The 18,447-nt window shown below is 43.0% G+C and overlaps 1 protein-coding gene across 1 annotated transcript; it reads left to right on the top strand.

Annotated features, from left to right (window-relative positions):
• Positions 1–167: 167 nt before the first annotated feature.
• Positions 168–16,327, top strand: IRS4 (insulin receptor substrate 4). Its single transcript, XM_079910023.1, has 2 exons — positions 168–3,980; positions 13,826–16,327. Exons 1-2 carry the CDS (start codon positions 185–187, stop codon positions 13,828–13,830), a joined length of 3,801 nt encoding a protein of 1,266 aa, XP_079766149.1. The 5' UTR covers positions 168–184; the 3' UTR covers positions 13,831–16,327.
• Positions 16,328–18,447: the final 2,120 nt, after the last annotated feature.

The following is an 18,447-nucleotide window of genomic DNA, read 5'->3' as shown; positions in this document are numbered from 1 at the left end:
CGCCGCGTGAGGCAGCGGTCACGTGTTGTTTTGCCCGCCGCCGCGCGCTTCGAGTGGAGTGGGCGGGGGCGCGGGCCGAGGCGGGCGGGCGGGCGGACAGGGGTAAACGGCCTCTTCCCCCAACCCTCGCTTCCCCGAGCCCCCCCCCCTCCGCCCGCTCACCTTAAAACCATCGTGCATCACCATGGCGAGTTGCTCCTTCGCTCGCGACCAAGCGACAAGGAGACTGCGAGCTGCAGCAGCGGCAACAGCGGCAGCTCTAGCTGCGGTGGCGCCCACCCCACTTCTTTCCTCGGGAACCCCGACCGCACTCATTGGGACCGGGTCGTCTTGTCCGGGAGCCATGTGGCTCTCCACGGCCACAGGCTCCCGGTCAGACTCCGAGTCCGATGAGGAGGACCTCCCCGTCGGGGACGAAGTCTGCAAACGCGGCTACCTGCGGAAGCAGAAGCATGGCCACAGGCGCTACTTCGTGCTCAAACTGGAGACCGCCGACGCCCCAGCTCGACTGGAATACTACGAAAATGCCAGGAAGTTCCGGCACAGTGTCCGCGCCGCGGCGGCTGCAGCAGCGGCGGCTGCCTCTGGCGCCGCGGTCCCCGCGCTCATCCCACCGCGGCGCGTGATCACCCTGTACCAGTGCTTCTCGGTGAGCCAGCGAGCCGACGCAAGGTACCGACACCTCATCGCTCTTTTCACCCAGGACGAGTACTTCGCGATGGTGGCCGAGAACGAGTCGGAGCAAGAGAGCTGGTACTTGCTGCTCAGCCGCCTCATCCTCGAGAGCAAGCGCCGCCGCTGCGGCACGCCCGGCGCGCAGCCGGATGGAGAGCCGGCCGCACTGGCGGCTGCAGCGGCGGCGGAGCCACCCTTCTACAAAGATGTGTGGCAGGTAATAGTCAAACCCAGGGGGCTGGGGCACAGAAAAGAGCTGAGCGGCGTGTTCCGGCTCTGTCTTACCGACGAGGAGGTTGTGTTTGTGAGGCTAAATACCGAAGTGGCCAGCGTGGTCGTCCAGCTCCTGAGCATCCGTCGCTGCGGGCACTCGGAGCAGTATTTTTTCTTGGAAGTCGGCAGGTCCACCGTCATCGGTCCGGGGGAGCTCTGGATGCAGGTCGATGACTGTGTGGTGGCCCAAAACATGCACGAGCTGTTTTTGGAGAAGATGAGAGCCTTGTGTGCAGACGAATACAGAGCCCGCTGCCGCAGCTACAGCATCAGTATCGGCGCCCACCTGTTAACCCTGCTGTCCACTAGGAGGCACCTGGACATGCTGCCGCTCGAGCCCGGCGGCTGGCTCAGAAGGTCCCGCTTTGAGCAGTTTTGCCACCTCAGGGCCATCGGTGATGGGGAAGACGAGATGCTCCTCGCCAGGCGCTACATAACACCCAGTGAGCCTGTGCCCCCCTCCAGGCGAGGAAGACTGCACCTGCCCAGAGCGCGGAGATCCAGGAGAGCGATTTCAGTGCCAGCCAGCTTTTTTCGCCGTGTAGCACCCAGCCCCGTGCGTGGCCCGCACCCTGCAGAAGCCCCCAGCGAGGGAGCTTGCCTGTCTTCTGAAGCACCTGGTTCCGGCTCTGGCAACTCTGGGGAAGAAGGCAATCCTCAGGGAAAAGAGGACCAGGAAGGAAACGGAGGCGACTATATGCCCATGAACAATTGGGGCTCTGGAAATGGCCGGGGCTCAGGAGGTGGACAGGGTTCAAGTGGCCAAGGTTCCAGTAGCCAGAGCTCTGGAGGAAGCCAGTGCTCGGGCAGGGGGCACGGCTCCGGAGGTGGCCAGGGCTCAAGTGGCAGCCAGGGCTCAAGTGGCCAGGGCTCTGGGGGCCAGGGTGCAGGAGGAAACCAGTGCTCAGGAGATGGCCAGGGCACCTCAGGTGGGCATGGCTCAGGCAGTGGCCAGGGAGCTGGAGGTGGGCACGGCTCAGGCCGTGGCCAAGGACCCGGAGATGGCCATGGCTCAGGCAGGGGCAGGAACTCTGGAGGGAGCAAAGGCTCAGGAAGTGGGAAAGGCTCCGAAGGCAATGGTGACCATGGGAAATCTCTGAAGAAAAGATCCTACTTTGGCAAATTAACTCAAAGCAAGCAACAGCAAATGCCACCACCTTCACCGCCTCCACCCCCGCCAGCTGCAGCAACTGGTGGAAAAGGAAAGTCTGGGGGAAGGTTCCGACTTTATTTTTGTGCTGACAGAGGAGCCACAAAAGAACGCAAAGAAGCCAAAGAAGTTAAAGACGCAGAGACCCCAGAAGGTGCAGCTCGGGGTCCCCACAGGGCCAGAGCTTTTGATGAAGATGAGGATGACCCATACGTGCCAATGAGGCCAGGGGTGGCTGCCCCTCTCTCAAGCTCCAGCGATTATATGCCAATGGCTCCTCAAAATGTCTCTGTGTCAAAGAAGCGCCACTCTCGATCACCTTTCGAAGATTCAAGAGGGTACATGATGATGTTTCCCAGGGTGAGCCCACCACCTGCACCAAGTCCTGCAAAAGCACCTGATCCTGACAAAGAGGATGACTCAAAGGACAATGACAGTGACAGTGACTACATGTTTATGGCTCCTGGAGCTGGTGCAATTCCAAAAAACCCCAGAAATCCTCAGGGAGGCTCTTCCTCCAAAAGTTGGAGCTCCTACTTCTCTCTGCCAAACGCTTTTCGGAGCTCCCCATTGGGGCAGAGTGACCACAGTGAGTATGTACCAATGTTACCTGGAAAATTCCTGGGGAAGGGCCTAGACAAAGAAGCCTCATCTAACAGAGGCCCCAAAGATGTAACTTCAAAGCCTTCAGTTGAGGGGTCATTCTCAAAGCCTAGAGATGAGGGATCACCTAACAAGCGTTCAGGTGATGGGCCCCCCAAGAACAAGACTAAGAGACCTAATCGACTTCCTTTTATTACAAAAGGGAATAAAATCAAGCCAAAACCACAAAAGCCCACACATGAGCAGAAAGAAGCCGACAGCACTAGTGGCTACATCAAGATTGACTTCGCTAAAAGAGGTAGCAATATGCCAGCTCCCTGTATTCAAAGACTGCCGGGTTTGTGGGGCATAATTGCCGACCCCAGACAGTTCGCCTTTTCGAATTACGTGAATGTTGAGTTCGGAGTGCCATTTCCAAATCCAGCAAACGACCTCTCAGATCTTTTAAGAGCTATTCCAGGTGCCAACCCCTTCTCTCTGGACGGTGCTAGGTGGCCACTTCCGCCTCTTCCTCCCAGTGCTACAGGTAACAGTGCTAATGAGGAAGAAGGTGACTACATTGAAGTGATTTTCAACCCAGCAATGACACCAGCCGTGCCTTTTGCTGACAGTGCCATTCGCTACGATGCTGAAACAGGTCGCATCTACGTGGTCGACCCATTTTCTGAGTGCTGTATGGACATTTCTCTCTCCCCGAGCCGCTGCTCTGAACCACCACCTGTAGCGAGGCTGCTGCTGGAAGAAGAGCTCGAGAGAAGACGCCCACAAAGCCGTTCGCAAAGTTTCTTTGCAGCTGCCAGAGCCGCCGTCTCTGCTTTCCCGACCGACAGCCTCGAGAGAGACCTCTCCGCCTCTTTAGCCGCGGCCGCGGCAACCGCGCCAACCGTAGCCGTGAGCCGGGCTTTAGCCGCCGCCTCCACCCTGGTCGCTGCCCCGGGCAGCGGCGCTGCCGCCGCGGGCCTCGAGGCCGCCGCGGGATCTGACTCCGCCTCCGTCCGCCGGTTCCAACCTGCTGCTAATGCTGCTGGTGCCGAAGTGGTAAGAGCGGCCCAAGACGTTGCGGGTGGCTCGAACCCCAGAGCCCAAAACCCATCGGCAGACCTTGCGGGAGGTAACAGAGCCGGCGGGGCTGCCGCTGCAGCCGCCGCTCCCCCTCCATCACCTGGCCGCGGCCGGGCGCCGAGACCCCCAGAGCAAGAAGATTCTGACGACGACGACACGTACGTGAGAATGGACTTTGCCAGACCTGACAACGAGAAGTTCGACTCTCCCCAAAGAGGTTGGTGAGTTTAGAATTCATTTCCCTGAAGTTAATGGTTATTGCTTAATGAATCGATCGATGCACTACTCTGTCTGCATTGTTAGGAAAATGTGAGCTAACATTTCATTCACTGGTGCTTATTTAGCATGGAAAGTAGAATTCAGTTTTAATCATGCAATACCTTGTGATCGTTGCAAAAACTTGTTTTAATCTAATGATAAGTTTCTTTACCCGGAAAGAACCGATTATCATTTAAACATTGGTTCTACATTTTAGGAGTAGTTCAAACTTAAGGATATGTAGCATGAGGATGCTTTCAGATATCCTTCCCTAACGCTTAGTGAGTTATACAAACAGGACATCGTAAATTGAATCCCATCAACTCATTTTCAGATCAACAAGTGAAAGCTGCTTTTCTACAAATGACCATATTTAATTGCAGGAAATTTAATAAGAGCCCCGAATATTGAGCAGTAATAATCAACTGTTAACCTTTGGGGGTTGATGACATTCTCCTTCCGAAAGTTACTTTCTTAAAAAGCAGTCATTGTTATGCTGGTTTGCTGTGATTTACCAAGAAAGTTAAATCTCAACTGTTAGCATGAACGTCTGGAGGGAACAAAAGGTAAATAATCCAGAACAACAGGTGATTGAAAGAAGAGGGTATTTGGCTCTGGAATGTGTTTTTGTGTTGATTTGCTTAGTTTCTACACAGGATAAGTTGCCAGAAACCTTGAGCATTCCTTTTCTTTGTCACTAACAGTGACAGGCAAGTCACCTCTGCTGTGCCTCATTTTCTTCATGTAACTCCCCCCAAAGAGGGTATGGTGACAACACTATAATGGGTATGAATATTGTTTGAAAGGTTTAGAAAGCATTTAAAACATCTAATTGGTGCGTCTTCTGGGCAATTCAGTAAGCAAGATAATAAGGGCTGGAGGAAGACCTGACCCCAGGGGCAGCCTACCCTGGAAGAGTGGAAGTTTTTTTTAAAGGGTTACTTTTCCAAAGGAAGAAGTAAGAGAGGATAGGATCTTGGAAATAAGACTTCGAGTAAATCTGCCGTGTACATCGTGCAATGTTGTTATCAGGGTGTCTGGAGACATTCTCAAGAAATGATTTTGGAAGATGATGTCTCCATAGTCTCAACTGCCTTCCCTCTTTACCAGAATGTGCTGCTTTTCCAGGGAAGAGAAGGGATGGACCCCAGCAGTTTTCATTCCAGTAGTCAGTTTAGTGAAGATTTTTGCTTTGCTTGCTTTGTGGAATGCTTTTGTGATTGGATCTCTGCCCACTGTGCTTGATCAGGCAGAACAAGTTGGGGACTGATCACAGCAGTCACCTAACAAGCTCCCTATTTAGTGCAGGTGTAGGCCCCCTCCCCTTTCTCCCCCTGCTTTAGAAAACTTGCCATACAAAAACTCACGTTTGCAGCACGGACACATTAAAGAGTGATCATTAAAACGACCAAAGGATGCTTTGGCTTGCCAAAGGATTCAATTCAGATCTCCTTTAAATTGTGAGCTTCCCCCAACACACACACACGTACACGTGCAGGCACACACACACAATCACCACTACTACTAGAACCATGCACTTAAAATATACAGATCTATTTCCAAGAATTTAATTCATAACCAGCTTTTCAAGAACAGATCTATTTTATTCTGTAAAGTACACCTGGAAATTGGTCTTAAGCTACTGTTTGAACCTAACTGCTGAAGACACCATTTATGATATTGATGTGGGTGTTCCATAGCCGTCTATGTCCCTGTGGTACTTTGGAAAGGACAGGTTTTCATAGAGGTTTGTCTATACTTTCCACTACTCTTTGTTTAAGCAAAGATGAAAATTAGTGAAAATTTCTTGTTCCTTAAATAAACCCTGTCTTCCCAAATATTATCTAGATTCTAAAATAATTAACATTATCTTAGCATAAGTTACTGATTTATGAATAACTTCAAATGACTTCGTAGCTATTCTGGAGGCTTAATGTTCTCTAAATGTGTTGTTCATTGAGGAAATTCCTAACTTTATTGAGTAACTACAGCAAGGAGGCTGTATCTCACAGGGAGGTAGGTGGTTAGGTTAAAACAAGAGAGTGAATGTGGAAGCACTTTGGACCTTTAAAGCACTTTACAAGTGTAAGATATTTTAATTTTGTCATTGGATTAACAAACATTGAAGTTTCGACAATTTCAACAGATGACTTAGCTTCTTGCCAAAATGATTGGTCCTGAGACTGATTAAAGCACGTGATTTGCTGAGATATATAAAAGGGAGGATATGTAGAAAGAACTCATTGCAGGAAATTACTTTCGCTACCATCTTTATGTAAATTGATATGGTAGAATGTTGTCTGTGAAGGGTTAAGAACAAGCTGGCTAATTCTGATTCTATAAAGCTATAGAATAATTTTCACCCATTTCTGATCTCTCTTCACCTTCCTATCTAACATTTAAAAAAAGATCATCTTAGAAAATAACAATTATGCTTTGACAAAGGAGCAAAGGCACAGTCTCTTCATTAGGAGTTAGATATCTCCCAGAGTAATTTTAATCTATGGCAAATGCTTAGAACAGTTCCTGGCACATAGTAGGTGTTATACATGAATTGTTATACTACTATTACCATTGTTGTTACTGTTCTTATTATTATCACCTTTAGAAACACAAAGCTAAATTAAAGTTCTGTGTCCCCAAATCCCACTTTTCAGTTAGTCATTACTTTCACTTAAAATGGCTTACATGCTTGTTCAGAGTTGGGATCTTCATAGTTGGGATCTGTTTATAACTTGAGCGAAATGAAGGGAGCCCGTAAGGCAGTGAGACAACTTTTTTCATATAACACAAAATTAATATATAATCTCATTTACCTACAAGTCACATTGCATATAAGTAAGGACTTCAAAGCCATTTGTTCAAGTCAGTTAGAAAGAAGCACACAGAAGTATAACCTGGACTTGACTTTTTTATAAATGAAATAATTTAAGAAGTGTGAAGTCTTCAGATTTTAAACACATGGGTTATAAGTATTAGCATTTAGGAGGAGAATGCAGTTTCTTATATGGTTTAGTGTGACTCCTGACCCACGAATGCATTTTTGCCTCTTTTACTGCTGTATCTGATATAGAATTCATAGTTTGAAATGACTTAAGGTTAAAAAAATTCACTGATTTTTCCATTCCAGAGATGGGAAGATAAGAGCAGCTCTAAGAGAGGTGAGAGAATTGGCCAGCCAAATTAGTAAAGTTATAACAGCACCTGGTATGAAAAAGCAAAAAAAAAAAAATCTGTAGTAATTACCTTTTGAAATTGTAGACAGTGTTATTAACATGAAGGAGATATAAGCTTCTTTGCAGTGTACTACTGCCAACTCCTCTTGCTATAAATTATAGGTGCTTGAGAGCAAATTTTTTGTTGTATTGGACTTATTTATTATACGTTACTAGAATAAAATCTCCATATAGCAGAGATATGTCAGTCACCATGGATGGGTCACTTATTTTAGGCAACATTCATCCCCACCAAAAAAAACACAACTGGACAGTCATTTGGAGCAGATATATTTGACTTATAACAATTAAAGATTTCATTCAGTTAAAGTTAACTAAAGTTATTGGCAATCATTATCCATGTGCATTCATTCCATTTTTAAGAGTGATGCTTCCCAGGTAAAAATTTTGGCCATTCACTAGCAAAAGACCTTCTTTAAACAAGGACTGGGACTTGAATATCACACATGCATCAAAACTCGAATAAGACCTCTTGCTTTCTTTTCCTCCCCCTAATTACCAAATATGAACCAAAACACTTCAGTCATTGGCAGGGAATTGTTTGGGGAACAAACTTGGACTTCTTCGAGTGATCCCCCCAAGTCTTCATGTTGGAATAGATGAGGATAACCGGTGTAGGGAGAAATCAGGAATATTGTATGTGATTTAAAAGGAATTGTTGTTAAATTGTCAGCTTGTTGATGGAGGAAATGCCTTACAGTTGCCTACTGCCTTATAATTTGCAAAGCATATTTACATTCATTATTTTACTGGGGGACAGTAGGTACTGGAACTGAAGCTGGTGTTAAGAATTTCCCCCTGGTCAAAGAGGTAAGTGGCAGAGCAGAAAATCAAACCCATACATCTGATTTCAAGTCCAGTGCTCCACCCAGAACACCACACTGCCCTTTCATCAGATGTTCAATATGTTATTTTCCTGTTGATGAAAGATTATTATACAGGCAAGGATTGGGAAAATTTAAAGTCTTCTTGAATTTGATAGTATCCAATCTCGTTGTAAGTAATTCATTCGGAGTGTTATAACTGTGAGCCATCCACCAGAGCTTGGGTCATTTTCATTACATTGAACTGTTTGCCATAGCTTTAGAAGAAAAGAATTTGACCTGTACTGGAATCGAAGGTTTTCAGTCTGGGGGAGGAGTTTGCTCATCTTTACCTCTCAAACACAAATAGTGTGTGTATCTACTTGGATCCCATGGAAACACTGAAAGGAATGAAAGGGGTACATTCAGTAAACTTCCAGTAATGGTCCTTTCCTTAACTGAAGTCACCTATGTGTGGTTTTCCGAATAATCCGTTGACATTTGCCAGTTATGGCCAAAAGTCTTTCAATTCCATTTTTTCCATATGTATAAAATCTGATATTTTAATCTGCACCATCATGGTGGGAAAAAACAGAATAAAATGAGACAGGTGGAAGCAAAAGCACTGTAAGAAAGAGATGCTCTTCATTTGTTTAAAAAGCAAATTTGCTTTTGGCAGTCAGGAAAGTAGACTTCAGAAGCCTTGAAAATCAAATCCTCTCCTTGGGACCAAAAAATCCGTTTTTAAATTCATTTTGTTTAGCACTTTTTTGAAAATGCTTTAAGACTATGTAAAAATAGCTCAAATAGCTCAGACATTTTATTGGCAGTATTGGAAAATAGCTTTTGTCAAATGCTTAATTAAAGCCTGCAGTATGTTTTGTCTCAGAGGTGCTGCCAGGCTCAAAGATGGTGAGGATCATTTACTGGAAAGTACTGCTTGGTCCTGAGTGAGAAATGAGAGATGAAAAAGGCTACCTTTTATAATCATGAAATGAATACATTACAGCACACTCAGTTTTTACCACAACTATTAGATTGCTAATTTTAAAGCTATTGATAAAATTGCCAAGATAATGCACTCACCACATGAAATGAAAATACGTTCTCTAGCAATTCTGCATTGGTTATTGGTTGTGCAGCAACAGGTCTTAGATTTCCATCTTCTTTTGAAAATGTTGGGCTGCACACTTGAGAACTAAGAATTTTTAAAGATTTTCTTTAATGTAGACCTCTATCCTAGTTTAAATTTGCATTCTTGTACAGGGTACCTTACAATTTCTGACTGAGGACTTAATTCCTTTTAGAATTAATGGAAAATATGTAGTTAAATATTTATTTATTGAAATGAGAAAATTATTGCTATTTTTTCCCTAGCTTCCTGACGTGCCCTTTCTTATTGGTTAGGGTTGCATTGATTGCATTATGTGAGTCTTACCCTCCTGTGCCCTTTGCCAAACTTGTGTCCCTAATTTCAGGAAAACATGCCTTTCCTGGTCTCTCTCTAGCTGTAAAGGTGAGGCTGCTCTGGGAGTCCCTCGAGGCCCCCAGAGGGAGGATTTCTTTCCCCAGATGTTGCCACTCCTAGTTCACAGGCTGCTTGCGCTTAGCTCGCAGGAACAGCCTTCCTTGTGGCCTTCTTGTTCTGCAGGTCCTGGGCTGTGCTGCCTGCCCTGCTCTCACTTGTTGGCACAGAGGCAGCTGGGCTGGTGTTTAAAGCCGTTTTCTGGTTGGGTTGACCACAATATGTCTGATGCTAGCCAGACCTTCTGGATTTACTGAATATCCAATTCCCCATAAACTGTAGTCACTTGAGCTAGTTTTCACAATTTATATAATTGGCCTCTCTATGATTACTAATTTGCTACTTGTAGACTTGAAACTCAGAGAGAATATCCACGAAGACTACCTCTAAATTCACCTTGAAAATGATTCACGTGTGCACCCACGGTGCCCTTGAAGGTCTGACCAATAAGTGTGGTGTTTAACTCCTGCCTCTTCATAAGTTGTGCCTCTGGTCTGGAAGGCATATCAACACTGTCCTCACACGCAAACCTGCCACCTCCTATGAAGGACTCCTTGTTGTGGCTGCAGCTCTGACCATAGTTTCTCCTGCCACCCTGCCCCCAGCTATTTTAGCTGCTTGAATTTAGGGGACCCTATTCTTATTGCCATGGCTAGAAGAGATCTTTTCCTGGAGCCTCATATTGAAACTTCAAACAGATCTCCCCACAGAAATGATAAGTGACCATTGGGTGCAGTCAAAATCGTTCCTCTCCCAGTTCAGGACCTGCATAGGTTTAATACAGGCATGTGTGGGTGAACCTAGGAACCTATCCGCCATTTATTTATAACATTGTTTCCGTAGGATAATTTATTCTGAGCTTCAACTAAACAATGAGGCTTGGAATATGTCTCTTTTGTAAATCGGAGACTGCCTATATTAGAGTTCTAGTAACTTGCATTCTTTAAGTCTGCAGTAACTAGGCAGCAGAGTGAAGTGGCCCAAGTGTGTGTTGGGAGGTAGTGGCGAAGCTGACCTGCGAGGAAAATCCTGTAGCTGATCCCCAGATAGTTTGTATCCAGATAATCAAGACTGGAATGAACATGCATAAGTGGTCCAGGGCCTGCCTGCGAAGGGCAGGTGTGAAACAATTGAGCTGACCTTAGAGGAGATGGAGGTTTACCAGCGTCATCCATTTCCCTTAACAGATTCTTTTGAGTATTCCATCACAAAACCGTTGCCGCCATGAGGAGAAGCATATTTGATCTTCTAATCTGTAAAGGAGACAACAGTCCGCTGTGATTGGTGTTGTAAAGACTAGCAGCAATTATTGCTAGTTTTCACCCTTGAGGGACAGCACTTCGATTTTGATCAGGCTCTTGAGGGTCATCCTCCCATATATTTACAGGGCACAGAAAGGTGTGATGATCTGTTCTTATTGGGGGAAAAAAACTGTATATAAGCCAGAAGCAGTGCTAAGCTAAATAATGTAACTGTATTACTATACACTCGTCTTTGGGGTAAATGCTTCCATTTCTCCTCATTTACTTTCATTTGCTTGTCTTCAATGCTTTGTTTGCCCCTGCTTGTTTGTGATCACCAGTTGATCATGGGGATGGCTAGCATGTTGACTAATAAACAGTGAGAAATTTTCAAAAGAACTTGAATTTTTTTTCAGTTCTAGGAAGATTGGAGTTAGAAATATAACTGAGGCCACGAGATTGAGGAGAATAGAAAGAGAATGAGAGGCTAACTGGATATATCGTTATCATTTGGGCTTCTCTGGGCAGGGGAACCACTGCTGTGTTGGACTTCAGGCTGTAATAGAGGCATGTTTGCAATTCATGTGAAGAGGCCTGGAATGCCCTGGAGAAACTGCCTTCCTGGCTCACCCTGCACATTTCCAGGGATATTGAAGTCATGTGTGTTTTATTAGTATACTAAAGATTAATGTTTAGGTTTATATCGTTAGACAAATTGAACCAGAAACATTTACTGCGTTTGTTTTTGAGAAGAAAATGATACCTGCCAGATTTGGGGGGCCAAGAGTAGGAAAATATTCTGACCCATCCAGAGTCCATTGAGTTTTCTCCCTTACGGAGAAAAACTACTTGAAGAGCATACCTCCCATTAAAAGGGGTGGAATTAACTTGTCATTAAAGAGATCTTTGGTTAATCAGAAAGTAAGAATACCTGGTACAGTAATTATTTACAACCTGTCAATCTCAAGTGGAAGTAATCCATCAAAATCAGATCACATTCTTAAAAGCATCGACATTTACCTTTCTGGTGGTGGAATGATATCAAAATGAACAGGAAACAGAACTAAGATATGACAGTCAGCCCTTTGATTCATTTTGCAGACTGTTTTTGCTGGAGTTTTAATCCCAAATTGCTTTCCTTTGCCACCCAGCAAGCTTCTGGGTTATTTCCTACGCTGTTCTTTGGAATGTGCTCCGGGAATGTAAGCTCATTTTAATATTGGCCTAAGTAAAACAGGATTATAAAGGTAAACCTGTGGGTCAAGTTCCCATAATGCATTTCAAAAGCAAATTAAATTATTTTTGGATTATCTTGTTTTGGATAGCATTATTCCTTTCTACCAGCATGGCTAATCAAGAGTTGACAAATATATTTTGTAAAGTAAACGTGAAATCACACCATTATTTGCTAGGTTTTAGTATGTTGTCAACCATTCACTCAATGCCGGTGTGTAGGTGTTATAGGAAAGCAGTTGAAATATGAATCAAATTTTTAGTAGAGCCCCTGTCATTTTTTTAAAAAGTAAGACGAAAGAAACCGCTAATAGCAACAAATGCCCCTAAGTTCAGGCTTAGTGTAATGTTGATGGGGCAGTTAGATGGAGCTTAGTTTGTATGTTTCTAGAAAAAATACCTGTGAAATATAGTAGATTACAGAGGGTAGTAAGAAATCTCTTTTAAAGCCCATTCAGTATACTATATATGAACATATTTTTATATTAAAACAAAGTAGAAAACTAAATACCTAATTTAGTTTTGATATTGCCCCTGCAATATCTTTCTAACCTTAAATTTCTGTTAAAATCCTCTAGCTGACAGGAGCTTCAAAATTCCACAATGTCTAGCCTAATTTTGCAGTGGATAACTGAGTTGCTAGTATGTACTGTCGTGGTTAACCTCTAGCTATCACACCTTTCATCCTGTGTAAAATTGATAGATACATAGAATCTAAAGTTTCCTAAGCCCACTACTGACAAGAAAACTTAATGTCTTTACTAATCTAAGGTGTAATTTAAAAAAAGAAAACTTTTAATGTGGAGGAACGGCCCTATACAATGAATCACGATGAATAGCCATAAGTAGGTGGGAGGGGAATGGAGAGCTTTGATGCTTCATCCAGAGGCAAGTTGTTACATTTTTAAAACCTCTGATGAAAGAATGAATGGTTAAAACGTATACTGCTGGTTTAATGCAAGATCTTGTACTTGAAGCCCACTCTGGGGGAGGGCGGGGGCGGGGTGTGTGTGTTCCATGGATTTTTTTACATTGGCTATAATGAAATAGAATATTTGGTTCTTTGATGTGACCTGATCTTAAATTAACACTCACATCCCATAATCGATTTGCTGACCATTTTATCCCCATCCCTTCTCCAGTTCAGCACCTTCTCCAATGTACCAGACACCCTTCCTCTGCCCCACTCCCGATTATGTACCCTCTCAATAAGCAGAAGGCCAAGAGAGTAATACCAGACTTCTTTCTGTTAGACAGATGGAGATTTCAGTCATATCTCCTTTACAGGTGTGATTTTGCTCTTTTAGACAAAATTTAGTGATTGAATCTGGAGACTAGCACCAAGTCTATGCTTAAAGCCTTTGACTCGTGCCACATAATTTGATGAAGGCATAATCAAGCATGTAGGAGAAGAGAAAATTTCTCTTTGCCCAATGCCAGGCTCACTTGCTGGCCCCACTGGGAGAAAGTAGAGCAGTGCACGCACATTGATTGACAAAGCTGCTGTCCACCAGAAAAGTCAGAGTGGAGCCTGGGGGCAAAAGGAGTAACTGCCCTTGCGCCTTTGCTGGGCTTGTGCTGGCGTTTCAAACGTCACAGGCAGCCAGCTTCGTTATGCATGTCTGTGCAAAGGCAGTCTCCTCAATATGGCTCCCCAAAACTACTAGTTCGATTTCGTTTTGTTTTGTTTTAGAATAGGGTGCGGGTAAAAGCGCTTCACACTTTAATTCTGAAAGTAACTTTTATTCTGTCATTTTTTTTCCTAGAGTGATTACATTGCCACAAAAACACATTTTAGAAGAAAAGTGATGCTTATGGAATTTCATCTTTGTCTACTCCAGATCTGCCTAAAAGAAAGAGAAATAACAGGCTTCTGAATAGAAAGCAACCTGAATTTCTAAAAGCCTACAAGTGGATGCTGTCAGTTGAATGATCCTACAACAGATCATTCGTACTGCTGCCTTATAGATCCAGTGATTTTGAATTAAGAAATTCCCACTGTATTTTCTTTTTGTTTTCTGGCTTCCCTCCCCAATCTGTCTTTTTGAAAGGAAACAAATACTATAAAAGTGAGCATCTCATAACTCATTTCCTCTTTTAAAAAAAATGTTATTTACATATGTGTAAATTTGGCCAGTACCCATTTTACTAATGTATAATACTTAGATTAAGTTTTGAAGTTGAAAACCTTTGAAATAAGAGGAGATAAAGAAGAAAGGTATGTTCCTGAGAAGGTAGGTATGATCTGGAATCTTTTTTTTCTGAGTAGTATATACACAAAACTTTTCTTGATCAAGGAATTAAACATGAACTGAACTGATACCTTGATGGGACATTTCTAATATTTTAAAGGCAGCACCAAAGGGCAGATTATCTCAGTTTTGCTCATTAACAAAACTGCAACATTCTGTCCACATTAAATGTTAACTAAACTGATACTGTGATTGAACATTTCCAATGTTATAAAGGCAGAACTGAGAAACAGGTGATCTGTTTCTTCTTATACAATACTGTGATGTTCTGCTTGCAAATCAATTGAGGATTTCCAAACTCATTAATTTAAAAAAATTTTAAAACCTACATTTTCCCCCTAAAAGAACCAAGTTCTTCAAAACGTTTCCTCACAAAGACCCTCTCTGCCACTCTGGGCCTCCCCCTTTCACCCTCCATTCTTCCCCTCTTTCTGGCTCTTTCCTTGACACATACTTTCCCTCCTATGCCCAGGGCTCCTATAAAGAGATCAGTTTCCCATATTCAAGACATTAGCGTATACATATCAATCAATATTCTGACTAAAACTTAAGCCAAAAGGAACCTCTTATAAGGTCTTGTTTCCCTTTGGACAATGAGACTATGTAAGATGTACCAAATTAAAAAAAAAGAAAAAAGAATCAGAGCAAGCTCGCCCCTCCCGTTTTTGCTTGCCTCTGATGGAAACTGAATTAAGATTTTAGGAACCTGGACCTTTGAGAACATGACACTAACAGGTGGTGATCACAGAGGATAGGTACAAAGGTCTTGAAGCTTGCTTAGAGCTTTGTTACGTGGTGGCACACAAATCACGACTTGTACCATCACTGGCAAACCTCATCATATCAAAGATGGGTGTGAGTGTCTGTATAACTGTGTGAGTGCTAACGTGTGTGCACACCTTTTGTGTACATGTGATTGTAGATGTACCTGTTGTGCGTAACTCTGTTTAAAAAAATTGCTTTGCATTTAATGTGCAACTTTGAAATAGTATAACATTTACCAGAAGTTTTTCGCCACTTGGTTTTGATGTCTTTGAACGTGTACTTCTATCTTCAAGCAGGCTTATAGTACATGTGTTGCTACACTAACTTTTCCGAAGAACCGAGTTGACTTCTATGATTTTTCCTTGCCTACCAACCAAAGGGATGGGGGGGGGCTCTTTACTGTTTGTTCCCTTGTGAGTGGTGCTGAGGAGAGGATAAGGCTGCAGTACCAATCACTACTCCAGTTACTGGTCACTGCTAGGGTATCAGTTTCATCAGTTCCTTCAGACTCTTCTCTTTTTCCAACCTAATCAAAGAATTCAGTGTGGCTTTTGTTCATCATGGTAACAATGCGTCTTTAGGCAGCCTTTTCTCAAGCCTTCTGTCACCATTTTATTTTCAAGTAAGTTAAGTCATAATCGTTCAGAATTGTGGAATGAAAAGATTATTTGGGGGAAAATGCTGTATTGCTTTATTTGCATATTAGGTTCAGAGGCTGCCAGCAGACAGGGTACAGCACAGATGTGACACTGCTGAATAAATGAATGGGAAACCTCATACACAACAGTACAAATAGTAACAGGTACAAATAGTCACAGGTACAGCATAACAAATATGCAATCTTTTGACGCTACTTCTTAGTTTACAGACACAACTAATTTATTCAGTATTGTGATGGAAGAATCTTTTTAGAATATGTGTACCAATATATCACTTACCGTCCAGCTACCAGTTTATGCTGCTGTTAAGAAAAACCAATGATGGAACGATTTTTTGTGACGTCTACATTTCATTTGGTATCAGACATAGTCACTTGGTCAGTAAAATCTAAAACTTTACAGTTCCAACAGTTCATTACATTTGCTATTTCTGCTTCACAGATCTGCTTTGAGTTGCTCTGGCTTTGTCTTCCTTTGTAAATACTCTTATATTCTTTTTTCTTTGTAAACATCTCATTTGCAGTTTTGGGAGACAAACGTGCAACTCTGTATAGTGTTTATATATATATCCGACTTGCCTTTCCATAGAGCTACTCGCAATAAATGTGTTCATGAAAGTTATTTGTGTGGAGACTCATTTTTTCTTAATAGTGTTATCTCTACTACTTCATTATAAATATATTTTTCTGCTCCATGGTAGGATTGACTGCATTTTTCAGAATAAAGCAGTTGGGATAACTGAGGGTTTGGGTTAAAGTTACTATGCCTAGAAACTTGAGGCTTTTTAATAGAGTTAATATCTCCCAAGTCTTGATTCTCCAAAAGTGGAGCTTATACTGCGTGGCATGTGGGACCTTAGTTCCGTGACCAGGGTTCGAACCCGTGCCCCCTGCAGTGGAAGCACAGGGTCTTAATCACTGGGCCACCAGGGAAGTCCCTGGTGTAGAACTTAACCTGAGTTTTCATGTCAATCCTGATAACGTGTGAATCCCAAGTAGAAGGGACTACTCAGTAAGGTTTCAGGTAATCAGTTACAGTTTTCTTTTGTCTCCTTCTCTTGCCACTTACTCTTGCCCTTTAAATGACTCCCTTTTTATTTACTTATTTTTAACCCCTGGGAAGATAAATATGAGTACATGGAAAATTCACCAATGAACAGACAGCAAACATTTCTGCATTGATGAATGGATTGAATGTCAAGAATATATTAGTAAATTGTATTGTCAGCCTAACCAGAAGCCAAAGGTTTAAAGGAACACTAGACAAATGATTGCATCCCCGATTCCTTCCTTTACCAAATCGCCCTTGCCACAGAGAAGGGCAGTGTAATAAGACTTTGGGACCCATGCTTGCTCAAGGATCAACGGGGAAATGGGGGACGGATCAGTGGAGTCAGATGGGCCACAGAGTAGGAAGCAGTTCCCACGTCACGTGCATAAGCCACGAGCTTCATGGATTGTATGTTTGTGGACAATTGAGTTCATTATACAGCTTGAGTTTACTTGATGCACCTAAGAAGTTGTGTGTAAAAGAATATCACAGTGGGAATGTATTAGTTAGACTGCCTTTATCATTAGAAAGTGTCCACAACAGAGATCATCTTAAAATCTGTAATTAAAATGTGTATATGTGTACATGTATGTGTACACACATACACATATGTATATATACATATACACACACTTTACAGATTTAATATATCTATTTATCTATCTATATCTATATATATGGATAGATCTATCTCTCCTCTCTTCAAGGTAGGCAATCTATATTTGCCAAGGCATAGCCCAAATATATTTTTTTCATCCCAAACAGCCCCTCAAAGACAGATAGGCACATCTGTGCTTTTCAGTCTATATAATCATTGTATACTCACTTGCTGATTCACATCTTAATGGAACTTGAATTCCTGCAATAGTAGGCATAGTCAGTGTGGCTGCTTTGACTATCAGCAGAACTTGCCAGCTGGAAAGCTCTGTGTTGAAGAGTATGTGAACAGAACTTCAGCTTCTCCACTCCTCTAATCACATACATAGCAGCCACGTGCTCACTGTACAATGTGAAGGGGTACTGTTTCTTTAAAGCATAAAACCTATTCAGAAGACTTGTCAGGTAAAACATGCCTAAGTATACACAAGTTAAGCACCTTCGGTGACTGCTTAGAAAAATATTACTAGGTGGTAACTGACCCCAAAGGGCATCTTGGAAATGCACCAAAATGCTTTTTAAAATGTTTTGAAAACAAAAATGCCCAAAGGCAGAACCTGGAAAATGTGAGTATGAAAATACGGGAAACCAGATCAGGGCCCCTAATTTATAAAATGTGCAAAAGAGAAATCATGCAAAATTAAGGCACAGAATGAGGCTCAACTGTATTCTGTTTTAGAAAAACCAATACATTTTCCCTCCAAGACAGGCATTTTAACGGATGCTGGTTTTCAGGCAGCTACCTTAAGTCCCAGTTCGCTGCTTACGCGTACTTTGGAGATAAGAAATGCAACTGAGCTGTACAAAATGAGACAACTTCCCTCCTGTCTCTTGTGCATGATAAATGCTAAAGCAATTAGGAACCACTGTTGCATACTACATTGGAATTTGTCAGTAACATCAGTGCTGCGCTATATAAATGGGGGAAACGTTTTAAAGTCCTGAGAATTTCAGAGAAGACCACTGATTTAACTTAAACATTTGGGTCCATAGAACTGAAATAGA

This window comes from Stenella coeruleoalba (assembly GCF_951394435.1).
Source record: "Stenella coeruleoalba genome assembly, chromosome: X".
Taxonomy (NCBI): Eukaryota; Metazoa; Chordata; class Mammalia; order Artiodactyla; family Delphinidae; genus Stenella; species Stenella coeruleoalba.
The sequence above is the reverse complement of the archived record's forward strand: the minus strand, read 5'-3'. Positions and strand labels throughout refer to the sequence as shown.